The sequence below is a fragment of the Stenella coeruleoalba genome (genome assembly GCF_951394435.1).
Source record: "Stenella coeruleoalba genome assembly, chromosome: 5".
In the NCBI taxonomy this organism is placed as follows: Eukaryota; Metazoa; Chordata; class Mammalia; order Artiodactyla; family Delphinidae; genus Stenella; species Stenella coeruleoalba.
The window spans coordinates 34,567,306-34,584,251 of NC_137150.1; the positions used below are offsets into that span (position 1 = coordinate 34,567,306).

Here is a 16,946-nt window from a genome sequence, read left to right on the forward strand (position 1 = left end):
GCATACTCTCTGATGAGCACGTACAGTTACTAGTCACTAGGGGTGACTTGATCAGGAGTTGTCGAGGCTAATCATTAGTGCTTCTGTTTCTACAATCAAAACACTTTTTACACTTTTTGGATCCCAGATCTGAGTAACTAAAGTTATTATATGGCTTCATTGAATTATAAAGCCCACATTATTTAGTTTCCAGGGTTTCTCAGCCTCAGCACTGTTGACATTTTGGCTGTGGGGGCTGTCCTGTGCATTGTAGGATGTTTAGCAGTATCCAAGGCCTTTGCCCCATAGATGCCAGTAGAATTCCGCAGTTGTGACAATCGAAAAGTCTCCAGACATTGCCAAATGTCCCCTAGGGGGCAAAACCACCCCTAGTTGAGAGCCACTGAGTTAGCCAAAGAGAAGTTGAATGAGAGACATTGTAGTAAAATAATTTACAACACTTCCTACCAGCCTATAACCACTATAACCCCTCAATACTTTTTGAAGGCTTGCTTTGTCCTAGAAGCTGTGCTAAGTGTTTCTCATACATTTAATCCTCTTATCAATTATACAAAGCAGTTAGTATTATTATCTTCATTTCACAAGCCAGGAAACTGACTTAAGTGACCTGCCCAAGGTCACACAGTATATAAGTGGTAGAGCAGAGGTGAAAACACAAGCTGTGTGAATCCGACACCATCTTCTGAACCCATGCAGAGGCTCGCTTCTCTCTGCTCAAACATACCCCTCAGTGTCCCACCAGTGGACGATCTGGAATCTGGGGCTTTTTTATGAACTAAGATTGGAAGCTGTGTGTGTGTGTGTGTGTGTGTGTGTGTGTGTGTGTGTGTGGCGGGGGGAGGGTTATGTTGCATCAGAGGAAACCAAAACCTTGATGTAAGAAGCATCCCCAAATATTATTTAAAAGATAAAACTGAGGTTATGCAACTAAATGACAGCATGGCCTGGGGAGAAAAACAAGTGCCGTCCCCTTAGAGGAATGTTTTAAAGAGCAGAGCTGGAACAAAACCATGGGACATGGGCAAGCTTTCCTGCTCTGTTTTTACAGGTCATTTCCATAGGTTTTCATGGTTTCTGAGGTAGTGGCTCAAACATGCTATGAACTCTATGGAAGGGGTGTTCCACAGAAACACTTAATAAACCATCTGCCACATCCAGTGCTAGAAATCAAAATGTGTGTGTGTGCTCACACACCTGTGCCTTCAAGCACACATAGGTAGTATTCTTGAGCTTCTGAAATATCTCCAGTTTACCTGGAGCCTTTGGACTATGCCCAGGCATTTTTTTAAGTCTGTGCAGGGCAATCTTCTTAACTGCTTTCCTGTCATATTTATAACCTCTGTTCTCAGTCCAGCAATCACACTCCAACAAATCCTTTAGAAATCTAAGACTATATTATTAGCAGTAAGACTATTTGCAGTACTGGTGGTAATTGCAAAAGGAAGACATCCAAAATAATAACAACCCCTTATGTTTGTGCTACCCTTCATGGTTTTGTACAACCTGCCATCTCTTTTAATTCTTACAACTCTGTGAGGACAGGTCAGCACTATTGCTGCACTGAAAAAATAAGGAAACGGAGGCTCAGAGAGATAGAGTTAGCCGTGCAGATCTCCTACTTCCCATGAATGCTAGCCCATTGTTTTCCCCACCACATCACATTCACTTCACCCTTTTAAATCACAGGTAACTTTTTAGAAAGAACCACGGTTTGGTACCCATGTGACTGATCCTGCTCCCTCGAGCTTGCTAACCAGCTTTGGTGCACTGTGTAGGATGTGGAGACCCTGATGACTGCAGGACATGATGTCCAGTCCCCCTTCCCTGGCAGCAGTCACGTGCTCTTTTAAAAATGTTAATCAGTATAGTCTCTTGATTGCTTAGAACTCTCTAATGTTCTCTCATTCTTTTACATTTTTCTTTTGCAGAAAATTAGAAAGATATAAAAAATAGAGATTTTTATAATGAGCCCCTATGAATTCACCATTTGCTCCAAAAATGATCAACTCATGTGTGGCCAGTCTTGTTTAATTTATTCCCTCTCACTGTCAGATATTATATCATTTCCCATTACTCTTTGCATAAAATCCAAAGTCCTTACAGTGGCTCACTAGACCCTACCTAATATAGCCCTGCCCAACCACCATGTTCTCCCCTTACATTCTTGCTAAGCACACTTAGCCAAAGGACCCTCTGCTGTTCTATCCAATACATTGTGTTCCAGCCTCAGAGCCTTCATGTTCCATATGCCTGGGATGTCCTGCTTCTGCATCTCCTGGCACTTTCACTCGGTCACTGAATTCAGGTCTGTCCTGAAAAGGCAACCTCTGCAGAGAGGTGTCTCTTGACCACCCAGTATCAAGTAATGCCTGCTCCATCTCTTTCTCATCACGTGGTTTCATTTTTTTTCCTTGATATTTTCTTTTTTTTTTTTTAAATTGTGTGTGTGCATGTGTTTTTAAGTATCTGGCTTCCTCTCCCCATAAACTTTTTTTTTTTTTTTTTTTTTTTTTTTTTGCGGTACGCGGGCCTCTCACTGTTGTGGCCTCTCCCATTGCGGAGCACAGGCTCCGGACGCACAGGCTCAGCGGCCATGGCTCATGGGCCCAGCCGCTCTGCGGCATGTGGGATCTTCCCAGACCGGGGCACTAACCCGTGTCCCCTGCATCGGCAGGCAGACTCTCAACCACTGCGCCACCAGGGAAGCCCCGCATAAACTTCTTGAAAGCAGAATCTTTGCCATCATGGACACCGCTTTATCCCCAAAACAGTGTCAGACACACAGTAAGTACACACACAATGTGCTTTGTTTTAATGAATGAATCAATATTGGGTTGGGTCCAGCTACCTCTAGGTACATAATGGCTTTCTTTCCAATCTTCTCATTTCACAAGGGCTTTGAGTTTTCATCCCTACTTATCATCAAGGTGTGCTGTGTGTGCTCCTTTTTTCCTCCTTTATTTCACTCTCTTATCTTTCCCTTTATCCCCTGCATTTGTGACTTTGCTTCTAGAACAATGAGTCTGCTTCTAGATTAGATGGGAGTCCAATAAACCATCATGGTGTCCTCCCAGGTTTGGAATTCAAGACACATCACTCAACTTTGGGATGATTCTGGAAATTCTAAAAGGGACCTTCGCTCATGGCATTAAACTCCACTCCTTATTTTGTTAGGTATGCTCATGAAAAATCTCTTGATGCACAAACCTTGCCATGAATTAAAGTTTATTTTATTTTCTTCTTTTAGGAACTGAGAAATAACTCTGTTAGTAAAGAGAATTAAAAAGTGAAAGAGTTGGGTAGAAATGAATGAGTCAAGTAAATGAATGCCACTTCAGAGGTAAGAAGGGAAGCTGACTAGCTGTGAAAGGACTCAGGGTAGGAATATGCCCTGCACTCACCATGAGGAAGATCGAAAGGCCTGGCATGCTAATGAGAGGTATCCAGGGCATAGGAGAATACAGAGGCCTGCAGGAGAGGGGAGGGATGAAACTATGTGTTATATTGAGTGGAACTGCATGACATCTCAGAAAAGCTCTGGGCTTGAGTCGGTTAGACCTGAGACCAACACCTTGCCAGATGATCCTGGGAAAATGATTTAACTTAAACTTTTGCATGTCTCGACTTCCCTCACTGTAAAATGAGAAAATCATTATCTCCTATGCAGGAGGATCACGAGAATTAAATGTGTAATATATGCAAAGCCATCATCATAGTACTGAACACATAGGATGCACTCAGTACATGAGATTTGTTATTATGTGTGTTACTATTATTATTATTTTTTTTATTTTTTGGCAATATGCAGACCTCTCACTGTTGTGGCCTCTCCCGTTGTGGAGCACAGGCTCCGGATGCGCAGGCTCAGCGGCCATGGCTCATGGGCCCAGCCGCTCCGTGGCACGTGGGATCCTCCCGGACCAGGGCACGAACCCGTATACCCTGCATCGGCAGGCGGACTCTCAACAACTGTGCCACCAGGGAAGCCCCTGTTACTATAATTTTGGTTGTTGTTATTATAAATATTATTCAGGCCTTAACTTAGATACTTGTTGTATTCCTTTCCTGCTGCCAAAAATGGGCAGCATATTAGGGCAAATAAGAACTACCCGTTGAGCAAAGGGAAATATTTCTCCTTCAGGAAATATTTCTATTAATTTCTAATCATCTCTCCCCCAGTTTTATTTCCCTGACTGAAAAGAAAAACTAATTCTTCCTTTGGATTTAGGGCGCTTTGAAAGCTTTCAAGAGCCCATGGTGGCAAGCTTGCTGACTGAAATGACATGAGCCCAATATAATGTCCCTGATCAGTTCACCACATTGAAAATTTGCAAAATGCATTGGCATAAAAGTGGGAGAGGCCTGTGAATGTAAACTGAAGTGACCTTCTACTTGTCCCAGTAGAAACCCTCAGTGCACAGTGGTCTGTCCAGCAAATGTCTCTGAAAGACCTGTAAGTCCCCATGGATGGCTTCACTGCTCTTTGGCCCTGGCGATTAGGGAGCCACAATGCAGGGGAGAGAGATGGAAGGGCTGTTTGTGAGCTGAGGCAAGAACCCTGGTTTTTGTTTTCCAGGGAAGAGTTTTATCTGGTACGGCTTCTATAAGCCAGTCCAGAAGTTGGAGATGTGCCACCAGAGAGTTACAGCACCAAGTATACCACAGCTCCTTTCCATTACTGTTATGTAATAACAAGACAATGTCACATGCCTTACTGTGTCATTAGGAGGATTCAAAATACAAAATACAAAGAGCCTGGCATCTAGTGGATGCTTACAGTATGGTAGCTGTAACTGTAATTCTTATTTTAATAGAAGTGAAAAAAAGGTTTATAGGACTTGAGAAGTTTCTGTCTGTGTTCAAAGGTACTGTTCAAATAACAATGAAGATGAAGACAAATAAAAGGGCAATCAATAATCTATTCTAGACAAAAGTTAAGAAGGACCAGTAAATCAACCAATTAGTAAGTCAAACAATGGTTGAAATGAATAAAATCTGTTTAACTTCTTGTCACATTTTAAATATATATATATTTTTCCAGATTTTATTGTGCCAGGGGCCAAAAGCTGGGAAGAAAACTCATCAATTTTAAATGAAAAAAGACATGAAAATACTTCATCCTTTGAGAATAAAAAGAATGAATAGAAAAAATTGACATTTTAATTAACTGGTTATGTGAACATTATAAACAACACACGAGATAATTGTGTGACTGTATATAGTCAACACAACACAATGGTTACAATGTTTTAGGCATTTACCATATAGGCTTCTAAGTACTTTTGTGTATTAAATCAGTTAAGCCTCACAATAACTCCATGAAGCACTATTATCCCCATTTTACTGATGAGGAAACTGAGACACAGGTAGGTTAAGTTACTCATACAAAGTCACACAGCTTGGAAAAGGTTGAGCTGGCATTCAAACCCTGGTGGTCTGATTCATGAACCTGTACTTTAACCACTGTGCTGTATAGTGTTGTGTAATACATAATATTATAAATTTCTTTGGTATTTATAGCCCTTATTTCATTTCTTCTTCTTTTATTTATTTATTTATTTTTGGTGGTGCCACGTACCTTGCAGGATCTTAGTTCCTCAACCAGGGATTGAACCCTAGGGCCCCAGCAGAGAAAGTACTGAGTACCAACCACTGGACCCCCAGGGAATTCCCTCTCATATTTCTTTTTAAGAAGTTCAAATGTTAAATGCCTTTCATGTACCCTATCTCATGGCTTCATCATTTTTCCAACAGAAAACAGGGTTATTTTGACTTCTTTCTCTTCCTTAATATCCACAGTCAACCCACAGGGATTCTTCTGCCCTCACAATTTTTAAAAGAAACTCTTTTTTTCTTTTCCAATTCTACTGCTTTCTGATCCAACTCAGGTCTTCACTGTGCTTTTCCTGACCTGTGGTAGTATCCCCTCTCTATTCTCCCCTCCAGCTTCTCCCCTCCTCAAGCCGTACTTACATACAGATGTGTGTCTCCCCCAACACAAAATACATTAGAATTCACAAGTGGGGGAGACTTGAGTACAAACAAGGTAAGCTGTTAGCCTGTGGTTCTAGAGGACATGATAACTATCTAATACCTTAAGTTTTCTTTGCTGAAAAATAATGAAGGATCAACTAGAACCTTAAGGACATTAAGTAAAATAAGCCAGTCACAAAAAGACAAGTACTGTATGATTCCACTTACACAAGGTATGTGAAGTAGTCAAATTCATAGAGTCAGGAAGTAGAATGGGGCTTGTGGGGGCTGAGGGGGAGGAGGCTGGGGAATTGCTGTTTAATAGATATGAAGTTTCAGTTTTGCAAGATGAAGGGAATTCTGGAGATGGATAGTTTTAATGGTAGCACAACAATGTGAATACACCTAATGCAATTGAACTGTACACTTAAAATGGTTAAAATGGAAAATTTTATGTCCTGCATATTTTACCACCATTTAAAAAATGTATAATTAAGTCTCACCTAGATTTTATCCAAAAAGTTGGAAAGTTTCTGTTTTAGACAGGTGACTAACAGCAGCACCTTACATTTGTATCATGGTTCACACTTACATATGTATATCATGCCATTTGAACCTAAAGACAACTTTGTGAAATAGAAATTATAGTTATGATCATTATCCCCAACTTTAAGTTTAGGAAATTTGAGGCTCAGATGGATTAAATGACCTGTTCTCAATCCTATACCTGGTAAATGATGCTAGAACTTGGATTAATGAAAGTTCGGTATTTTCCTAGGTATGGCTTTGAACTTTTATTTTAACACATAGCATTAGAAAATTGGTAACAGTATTAGACTGCCAGCCTGAGCAGTAAATTGTCATTCTGTTGCTTTCCTTGGAGGATTGAGGAGAAACCCAGAAGGTCTGCCATCCCTGAAAGTGTGTGGTGGCCAGAACAATTTGAGTTTACCTAACCACAGTATGGAAGTTACCCATCCCAGTATAGAGATGATGTGCTGAAGATTTGGAGGCTATTTGCATCAAGGATATTCTATTACTTGAGCAGAAATTTTGCATGGTTAACCACGAAGAATGAGACTTTGTGACATCATCCCTTTCTTTGTAAAACCCAGGTAGAATGAGAAGGAATTATTCTCTTTGAGATCACCTGAACTTGTGGTTTTTCCTGGCTTAGGGGAGAGAGAATGCTTTAAAATGGCATTTCCCCATTTATGGGTGGAATAATGATGTATGGGATTACTTTTTAAAAGTCCATTAAGAGTGCATCAGCATATAGATGAAACAAGGTTGGCCATGAGTGATAATTACTGAAGCTGGTTGATGGGTACCTTGAGACTCACCATACTTATTATTCTCTCTATAAATTATAAAACAGCAATTCTCTAAGGGTTTTCTATGAGACGTTATGGAAAAAAAGAGGAGGTGTATTCTGTAGTCAAAATTTAGGAAATATAATTTACTAGATCCTTTCCTTGAAAGCCACAGTAAATATTAGACTATTAAAGACTCTGAAAAGTTCTGCCTTTAAGAGACCTTTAAAAACATTTTAACCCACGTTTTCTTCTCCAATCTGATTTGACTATTGAAACACCTGTTAACAACTTGTCAAACTAGCATTCCAATGGATGCACACTGGTGAACCTCTTTCAAAAGAGCATGTGGTGACTGTGTTCATGAGAGAGAACAAGAACCGGACAGTTTCCTGCTCTTTCTGCCAAGAACAGTTTTTCAGAACCGGGGAAGCTTTGTTTTCTTTTTTGTATCACGGTAGAAAAGCAAGGAAACCACTTGCTGACTATGAGTGAAGCCAATACACAGGATGGAGAAGCCTCAGCTTCATGTGCTGGGTTAGGCACACGCAGCAGGAACAGAATGTGTCTAGTGATTAAGGGCAGGCTTCTGGGATCATACAGCCTGGGTTCAAATCCTAGCTGTGTGACCATGAGCAAGTTGCTTAATCTCTTTGTGCCTCAATTCCTTCATCTATAAAACAGGGTTAATAGGGTTAATAAGGTTTTTACAAAAATGTTATAGAATGGTTTCCAGATTTAGCAAACAAAAATGCAGCATGCCCAAATGTTGCATGGAAACATAAACATACTAAAAATTTATTTGCTGTTTATCTGAAGTTCAAATTTAACTGGGCATCCTGTGTTTTCTGGTAACCTTATTTTATAGGGCTGTTGGGAGGATACTGTAACATAATCTATTGAAATTTCAAAACAGTGCCTGGCACATAGTAAAAAATTAAGTAACTATTGGTTATTGTCATTAATATTATCACTTTAATCAGAGGTACTTTCTTTTATTCTTGTTCTCCTAATAATTTTCTAGGGAATTTCCTCGGTATATAATTAAACCATTTATAGTCAGATATTCTCTTTAATCAGTAAAAAGAAGACAGTGGTATCTTCCAGCCAAGAAAGATGTATTAAGTTGCCCTTAATCTACCACTAATGGAAGAAATTTGAGGTAGGAAAAATTGTTAACATTAGTCATGTGTGGTAATTGTTAAATTTTTTTAGCTCCTAGAGAGTTACCTTTGTAAGGTTTTTCTTAGGTATTAACAACTTAGTATTAACTTGTAGTCCCTGAACACATGCTAACTGAGAGTGTAGAGGGAGAAAGGAAACCCACAACAGTTTGGTAGCTAAGGGAAGTCAGCCTGATGTTGTAAAACATGGAGGAAAGAATGGACCAGATGCTGTTAGCTGAGAGTTCACTGTAATATCCCAAAAAGGATTTTCCCTCAACCAGCTTGTCATGGTGTTGACAGTACAATTCCTGCAGAGTCCCTACACTTGCTTAATGCACATGTTTGCAAGGAACACACTGATATAAGTAAAAGTGTAACTTACATGGATTTCCCTATATAAAGTACACAGTGTTCTACAGCTTTTTTTTTTTTCCAACACAGAAGCCTGACAGCTGGTGAATCATTCATAAATAAATTGATGATATATTTCTCTGGTCTCTCTCTCTCTCTCTCTCTCTCTCTCATTGCTGGTCTCTCTCTTTCTCTCATTGTTGACTCATAGTAAAGATTTATTGGACTAAAAATCATGATTTGCATAAACATATGGTTATGAAATTTTTCTTTAGAAGGTAAAGAAAGGAGTCCTGAGTACAGCAAGCTAAGAAAAATAAAAACTTCGTGTTTAATTTTTAAGTAAAAGTTGACTTTCCTTGAAATTATAAAAATAAATTTTGGATATTCTTTCAGAAAGAAAATGTACTTATCAGCATACTTTCACTCTACCAAATGAAAAAATGTGATGAAGAAAAAGAGATCAAGAAAGCCTGCATATTTCAAGGAGAGAGTCAGAGGCAGAGACAGACAGTGAGTAAAACAGAAAAAAGAGAAATAGAGAAACAGAGAGAATCAAAGACCACACAGAAAGTGAGAGATATAAAGGAATTAATTCCAAGACAGTAAAGTAGTAAATCCCCTTTACTTTGCAATCTCTCTCCCTATCTATTTTTTAAGGCGATGCCAACAGTATATTTTCTTTCCTTGACAACATACAGTAGCTGCCCCATCCCCCCTTTCCTAACTTGTCACACATACCATGGGTTGGGAAAAACATGATTTTAATGGTCAACCAAATCTATGCTTCAGGAAGTCATCCTACAACTCGAGTTTAGTTTTACTTTAATGCTTCAAAGACTGCTTATAAATATATCAGGAAAAAGGGAAAGGGCTACTTAATTTAGAAAATGACTGTTTTTTGGCTTGCCAACACATAGTCATTAAATTGAATGAAGCCAATTTAGCTTCTGGTGCTAAACAGACCTAGAGGAGGTGTCTCCTGGCCTCGAGTAGCTATCAAAAGGGATCTACATTCAAGGCATTGTAAAGTAAGTGAATAGATAAATAACATTCGTAAAGTAAAAAATAACCAAACCAAACGGGCTTTTGTCAGGACATGTTCGCTCTTCATTATGAGGAAGTTGCAAAACTTGCATATTCAGCTTTCTGAGTTTGGTCTTCAGGAGACTACACTAGGGTAAAATGAAACCTGACACTTGATTTTCACACCCTGCTGGTAACAATTTTATAGGAAAAGCAATGAGGAAAGTCTACTCACCAATGTCACAAACCTCAGCTCCTTGGCTCCTACACCTCGGTCCAGCCAGAAGGAAAGCAGGAGGCTAAGGCGAAGGCTTGCTGCCCTGGCCACAAGGAGGGTGGCAGCTCTCATTCTGGGGTGAGCTGCTTCTGGCTGGAGTTGGGACGTGCTGCTTCCAGGGCAAAAGCCATTAGAGGGGAAGCTATTTAACCAAGGGATTGAAAGGGAAGTGGGAGGAGCCAAGACTCGTGAATAGTAAAATCTCCAGGTGGCTTGGGGTGGGGTTTGGCCTGTGTCTGGTCAGATCATTTTTGGACTGGGTGTTAGAGCTTATGGTCTTCCGGATTTAAGTTAGAACACTAAGGCCCAGAAAGGGGAGAGCTGTTGCTCAAGGTCACAGAGCACATTACTAGATATTTCTTTTTTAGTTTGTCTTTATCCTTTGTTTAGATGGAGTCTGATACAATGTTTGTTTTGTGGCTGTCACTTGGGAAAGGGATAGACCCTAAGTTTGGACACCTCAGGCCAGTGATTCCTAATTTTTTTGGCAATCTGGAATTATAGGGAGAGAAATATGAAAGGAACTGCAGATAATAACATATATTGGGTGTATTCTCCAAGCCAAACATGGCGTCCTTTTCTAAACTCTCATGTAGCCTATTTTTAAGTAGAAGAAAACTAAGAGCAACTTTATTTTGAGAATTTTTAGTCACACTTTGAGATATTTGGGGCTCATCTGAGGTATCTCAAAATTAGGATTACAATTACCTTACCTAACCTGACACAGTTAACAAACAACAACAACCACACACTAACCTACAGCCCTGTACTATTAGTCACCAACTCTGGCCAGGAGTCTTACAGTCTGGGCAAGTTACACCCTTGCTTCTCCAGCCGTGATCTAATCAAGGATGTTACAAAACAGGATAATCTGGACTGAGAGAATTTAGATTTCCATTTTCTCCCCGACCTGTCAGCCCCATATAGGCTAAAACAGGATTTTTTGTGCAAAGCTGCCTGTCGGGATGCTCCCACCTCATCAGAAGAGGGAACAACCCATTCTCTGGTACACTGCACTTGGGAGACCTCTGTTGTTATGTGATCACAGAGTGTCCTAGAATGTGGTACATAGGAGAGCTGTTGCTTTTTCCAGTGTGGGGAAATATGTGTGAAGAAGGAATGCATGTATGGTTGGGGTTTGATATTTAAGGGGACTTGTGACCCTCTATTTACCATCACATTCTCCACCTGCCAGTCCCCACTGTCATTTTTAATGGGTGAGATATTGAGGAGAAGAGTGTAGGGAAAAGGGGATGAAAACTAAGAGGTTGTCCAGGGCAGAGATGAAGTCACCACTTGGATTCCTGTTACATGTACCAGGCAACCTGAGAACGGAAGCTCCACCACCTACTTACCATCCACACAGGCTTAGTTCTGAACCAGGTGCTTTAAATTGTGTCAGATACTTGATTCTGTGCAATGTCTTATTTTCTCAAGAATCAGCCGGCTCCTTGTTCTCCTATCTTCTTCCTTGTCTCACCCTTTGATTGATACCTGGCAGTATTCTGGCTATAGCTTTAGTGCTTCCTGATAATGGTTCTAACCTATCTGTGCCATCTTGTGCTAGGTTGGATAAACCTTACTTCTGACACAGACCCTACTTTTTCTGTGTCACATCTTCTGAACTTCTTTTAGCCTTCCAAGTATGAACAACAATAACAGCAACAGCTTTTTATAGAGAGTGCCAGAAAAATGTTACTTGAATTGAACACATAAGTGAATGGCTTTTACTTCTACTCTATTTCAGTCATCATCCTAACTTCTACTTTGATCATCAAATTATAAAGGGAGACAGAGATCATTAATGTAGTTCTGAATACCATGAAGTTGAGGCTGAAAAGTCCTCTAAATTCATATGGATCTCATTTTAGGATCTTCTTTGGTCTCTTGAACCTTGAATTCATAAGGCCTTTGTAAAGACCTAAAATGTCATCGGGAATGAATATATGAATATGATATTATCGAAAGTGAGACTTGAAAAAATAGTGGGGTGTACTTATTAACATCCCAATGAACATGGCAATAATTTTAGTGTCAATAAGTAGCAGAACTTACTAGTGAAATCACTTTTGTCCCTCGTGGTACTCCTTTTGTCGTATGTAAAGTGTTCAACCTCTAATTGGCCCAGTGTTAGGAAGTTCCATAAGCGGAGCAGATTGGGCTCATCAGAAAGCAAACTTCCAGGTGGAGATTTGCATGGGGGAAATTTATCAGGGAGTGCTCTCAGGATCAAAAACAGTAGGTGGAGGAGAAATAAACAGGACTGGGAAGAGAGAGAGGGCCTCAGTTGATGCTGCTAGTAATTCTGAAGCTGTGATGGCCTTTTGGAGTTGTCCTGAAGTGGGGAAAGTAGCCAGGCCTTTAATCCCTGCATTAGCCAGTCATGGGAGGCAGGCTGTTCCTGGCAGGGAGTGTGACAGTGGGTTAAAATGACTCTCTTCGGGAGGAGATTCTAGATGGCGGAAGAGTAAGACGTGGAGATCAACTTCCTCCCCACAAATACATCAGAACTACATCTACATGTGGAACAACCCCTACAGAACACCTACTGAATGCTGGCATAAGACCTCAGACCTCCCAAAAGGCAAGAAACTCCCCACGTACCTGGGTAGGGCAAAAGAAAAAAACAGAGACAAAAAATAGGGATGGGACCTGCACCAGTGGAGGGAGCTGTGAACGAGGAAAGTTTTCCACACACTAGGAAGCCCCTTCACTGGCGGAGATGGGGGGTGGCGGAGGGGGGAAGCTTTGGAGCCACAGAGGAGAGCGCAGCAACAGGGGTGTGGAAGGCAAAGCGGAGAGATTTCAGCACAGAGGAATCGGTGCCAACCAGCACTCACCAGCCCGAGAGGCTTGTCTGCTCACCCACCGGGGCGGGTGGGGGCTGGGAGCTGAGGCTCAAGCTTTGGTCGGGTCCCAGGCAGAGGACTGGGGTTGGCTGCATGAACACAGCCTGAAGGGGGCTAGTGCACCACAGCTAGCCAGGAGGGAGTCCAGGGAAAAGTCTGGAACTGCCTAAGAGGCAAGAGACGTTTTCTTACCTCTTTATTTCATGGTGTGTGAGGAGAGGGAATTAAGAGCACCGCCTAAACGAGCTCCAGAGACGGGCGCGAGCCGGGGCTATCAGCGAGGTCCCCAGAGATGGGCATGAGACACTAAGGCTGCTGCAGCCACCAAGAAGCCTGTGTGCAAGCACGAGTCACTATCCACACCTCCCCTCCCAGCAGCCTGTGCAGCCTGCCACTGCCAGGGTCCCATGATCCAGGGACAACTTCCCTGGGAGAACACATAGCCCACCTCAGGCTGTTGAAAGGTCATGCTGGCTTCTGCCGCCACAGACTCGCCCTGCATTCAGTGCCGCTCCCTCCCCCGCCCCACCAGTCAGAGTGATCCAGAGACCCCTAATCAGCTGCTTCTTTAACGCAGTCTTGTCTAGACCGGAACAGACACCCTCAGGCGACCTACACTCAGAGGTGGGGCCAAATCCAAAGCTGAACCCAAGGAGCGGAGCGAACAAAGAAGAGAAAGGGAAATCTCTCCAAGCAACCTCAGCAGCAGCAGATTAAATCTCCACAATCAACTTGATGTACCTTGCATCTGCGGAATATCTGAATAGACAACAAATCATCCCCAATTGAGGCAGTGGACTTTGAGAACAATGATATATTTTTTCCTTTTTCTCTTTTTGTGACTGTTTATGTGTATGCTTCTGTGTTTGATTTTGTCTGTATAGCTTTGCTTTTACCATTTGTCCTAGGGTTCTGTCTGTCCGTTTTTTGTTTTAGTATAGTTTTTAGCACTTGTTATCATTGGCGAATTTGGTTTTTGGTTTGGTTGCTCTCTTCTTTCTTTTTTTTAATTACTTAAAATTTTATTTTTAATAATTATTTTTATTTTAATAAATTTATTTTATTGTTTTCTTTCTTTCTTCTTTTCTCTTTTTATTCTGAGCAGTGTGGATGACAGGCTCTTGGTGCTCTGGCTGGGCATCAGGCCTGTGCCTCTGAGGTGGGAGAGCCGAGTTCAGGACTGTGGTCCACCAGAGACCTCCCAGCTCCACGTAATATCAAATCGCGAAAATCTCCCAAACATCTCCATCTAAACTCCAAGACCCAGCTTCACTCAATGACCAGCAAGCTACAGTGCTGGACACCCAATGCCAAACAAGTAGCCAGACAGGAACACAAACCCACCCATTAGCAGAGAGGCTACCTAAAATTATAATAAGGTCAGAGACACCACAAAACATACCACCGGACATGGTACTGCACACCAGAAAGACAAGATACAGCCTCATCCACCAGGACACGAGCACTAGTCCCCTCAACCAGGAAACCTACACAACCCACTGAACCAACCTTAGCCTCTGGGGACAGACACCAAAAACAATGGGAACTAGAACCTGCAGCCTGCAAAAAGGAGACATCAGACACAATAAGTTAAGCAAACTGAGAAGACATAGAAACACAGAGCAGATGAAGGAGCAAGGTAAACACCCACCAGACCAAACAAATGAAGAAGAAATAGTCTACCTGAAAAAGAATTCAGAGTAATGATAGTAAAGATGATCCAAAATCTTGGAAACATAATGGAGAAAATACAAGAAAAGTTTAACAACAACCTAAAGAACTAAAGAGAAAACAAACGATGAATAACACAACAAATGACACTAAAAATACTCTAGAAGAAATCAATAGCAGAAAAACCAGGGCAGAAGAATGGATAAGTGACCTGGAAGATAAAAATGTGGAAATAACGGGCTTCCCCGGTGGCGCAGTGGTTGGGAGTCCACCTGCCAATGCAGGGGATGCAGGTTTGTGCCCTGGTCTGGGGGAATCCCACATGCCACAGAGCGGCTGGGCCCGTGAACCATGGCTGCTGGGCCTGCATGTCCAGAGCCTGTGCTCTGCAGTGGGAGAGGCCACAAAAGTGAGAGGCCCGTGTACTGCAAAAAACAAACAAACAAAAAGAGTGGAAATAAATACTGCAGAGCAGAATGAATAAAAATGAAAAAAATTGAGGACACATTCAGAGCCATCTGGGACAACATAAAATGCACCAACGTTCAAATTATAGGGGTCACAGAAGAAGAAGAGAAAAAGAAAGGGACGATGATTACCTTAAATATAAATGGATTAAATGCTCCAACAAAAAGACATAGACTGGCTGAATGTGAAAAAAAACAAGACCCATATATATGCTGTCTACAAGAGACCCACTTCAGACCTAGGGACACATACAGACTGAAAGTGAGGGGATGAAAAAAGATATTCCATGCAAATGGAAATTAAAAAAAAGATGGAGTAGCAATTCTCATATCAGACAAAATTGACTTTAAAACAAAGACTATTACAAGAGACAAAGAAAGACATACATAATGATCAAGGGATCAATCCAAGAAGAAGATATAACAATTGTAAATATTTATGCACCCAACATAGGAGCACCTCAATACATAAGGCAAATACTAACAGCCATAAAAGAGGAAATTGACAGTAACATCATCATAGTAGGGGACTTTAACACCCCACTTTCACCAATGGACAGATCAACCAAAATGAAAATAAATAAGGAAACACAAGTTTTAAATGATACATTAAACAAGATGGACTTAATTGATATTTATAGGACATTCCATCCAAAAATAAAAGACTACACATTCTTCTCAAGTGCTCATAGAACATTCTCTAGGATAGATCATATTGTGGGATGTCAATTACAGGAAAAAAGTGTGTAAGTTATACAAACACATGGAGGCTAAATACTTAATAATGAAGAAATCACTGAAGAAACCAAAGAGGAACTCAAAAAATACCTAGAATCAAATGACAATGAAAACACAATGACCCAAAACCTATGCAATGCAGCAAAAGCAGTTTTAGGAGGGAACTTTATAGCGATACAATCCTACCTCAAGAAAAAAGAATCCTCTCAAATAAACAACCTAACATTACACCTAAAGCAATTAGAGAATGAAGAACAAAAAAACCCCAAAGTTAGCAGAAGGAAAGAAATCATAAAAATCAGATCAGAAATAAATGAAAAAGAAATGAAGGAAACAATAGCAAAGATCAATGAAACTAAAAGCTGGTTCTCTGAGAATATAAACAAAATTGATAAACCATTAGCCAGACTTATCAGGATAAAATGAGAGAAGACTCAGAGCAATAGAATTAGAAATGAAAAAGGAGAAGTAACAACTGACACTGCAGAAACACAAAGGATAATGAGAGATTACTACAAGCAACTCTATGGCAATAAAATGGACAACCTGGAAGAAATGGACAAATTCTTAGAAGTACACAACGTTCCCAGACTGAACCAGGATGAAGTAGAAAATATGAGCAGACCAATCACAAGCACTGAAATTGAAACTGTGATTAAAAACCTTCCAACCAACAAAAGCCCAGGACCAGATGGCTTCACAGGCGAATTCCATGAAACATTTACAGGAGAGCTAACATCTATCTTGCTCAAACTCTTCCAATACATAGCAGAGGGAGGAACACTCCCAAACTCATTCTGTGAAGCCACCATCACTCTCATACCAAAACCAGAAAAAGATGTCAGAAAGAAAGGCCTACTACAGGCCAATATCACTGATGAACATAGATGCAAAAACCTTCAACAAAATAGTAGCAAACAAAATCCAACAATACATTAAAAGGATCATACATTATGATGAAGTGGGGATTATCCCAGGAATGCAAGGATTCTTCAATATATGCAAATCAATCAATGTGATACACCATATTAACAAACTGAAGGATAAAAACCATATGATCATCTCAATAGATGCAGAGAAAGCTTTTGACAAAATTCAACACCGGTTTCTGATAA

General features: G+C 40.8%; 1 protein-coding gene across 1 annotated transcript in view; it reads right to left on the bottom strand.

Annotated features, from left to right (window-relative positions):
• The window catches only part of ACP3 (acid phosphatase 3), a gene marked incomplete at both ends in the record, with an annotated part of 50,439 nt that extends 40,261 nt beyond the window's left edge, over nt 1-10,178 (bottom strand). The window contains one exon of the mRNA XM_079922308.1: nt 10,065-10,178. Coding sequence (XP_079778434.1) covers nt 10,065-10,178 — 114 coding nt within the window. The remainder of the gene's footprint in view (nt 1-10,064) is intronic.
• Nucleotides 10,179-16,946: the final 6,768 nt, after the last annotated feature.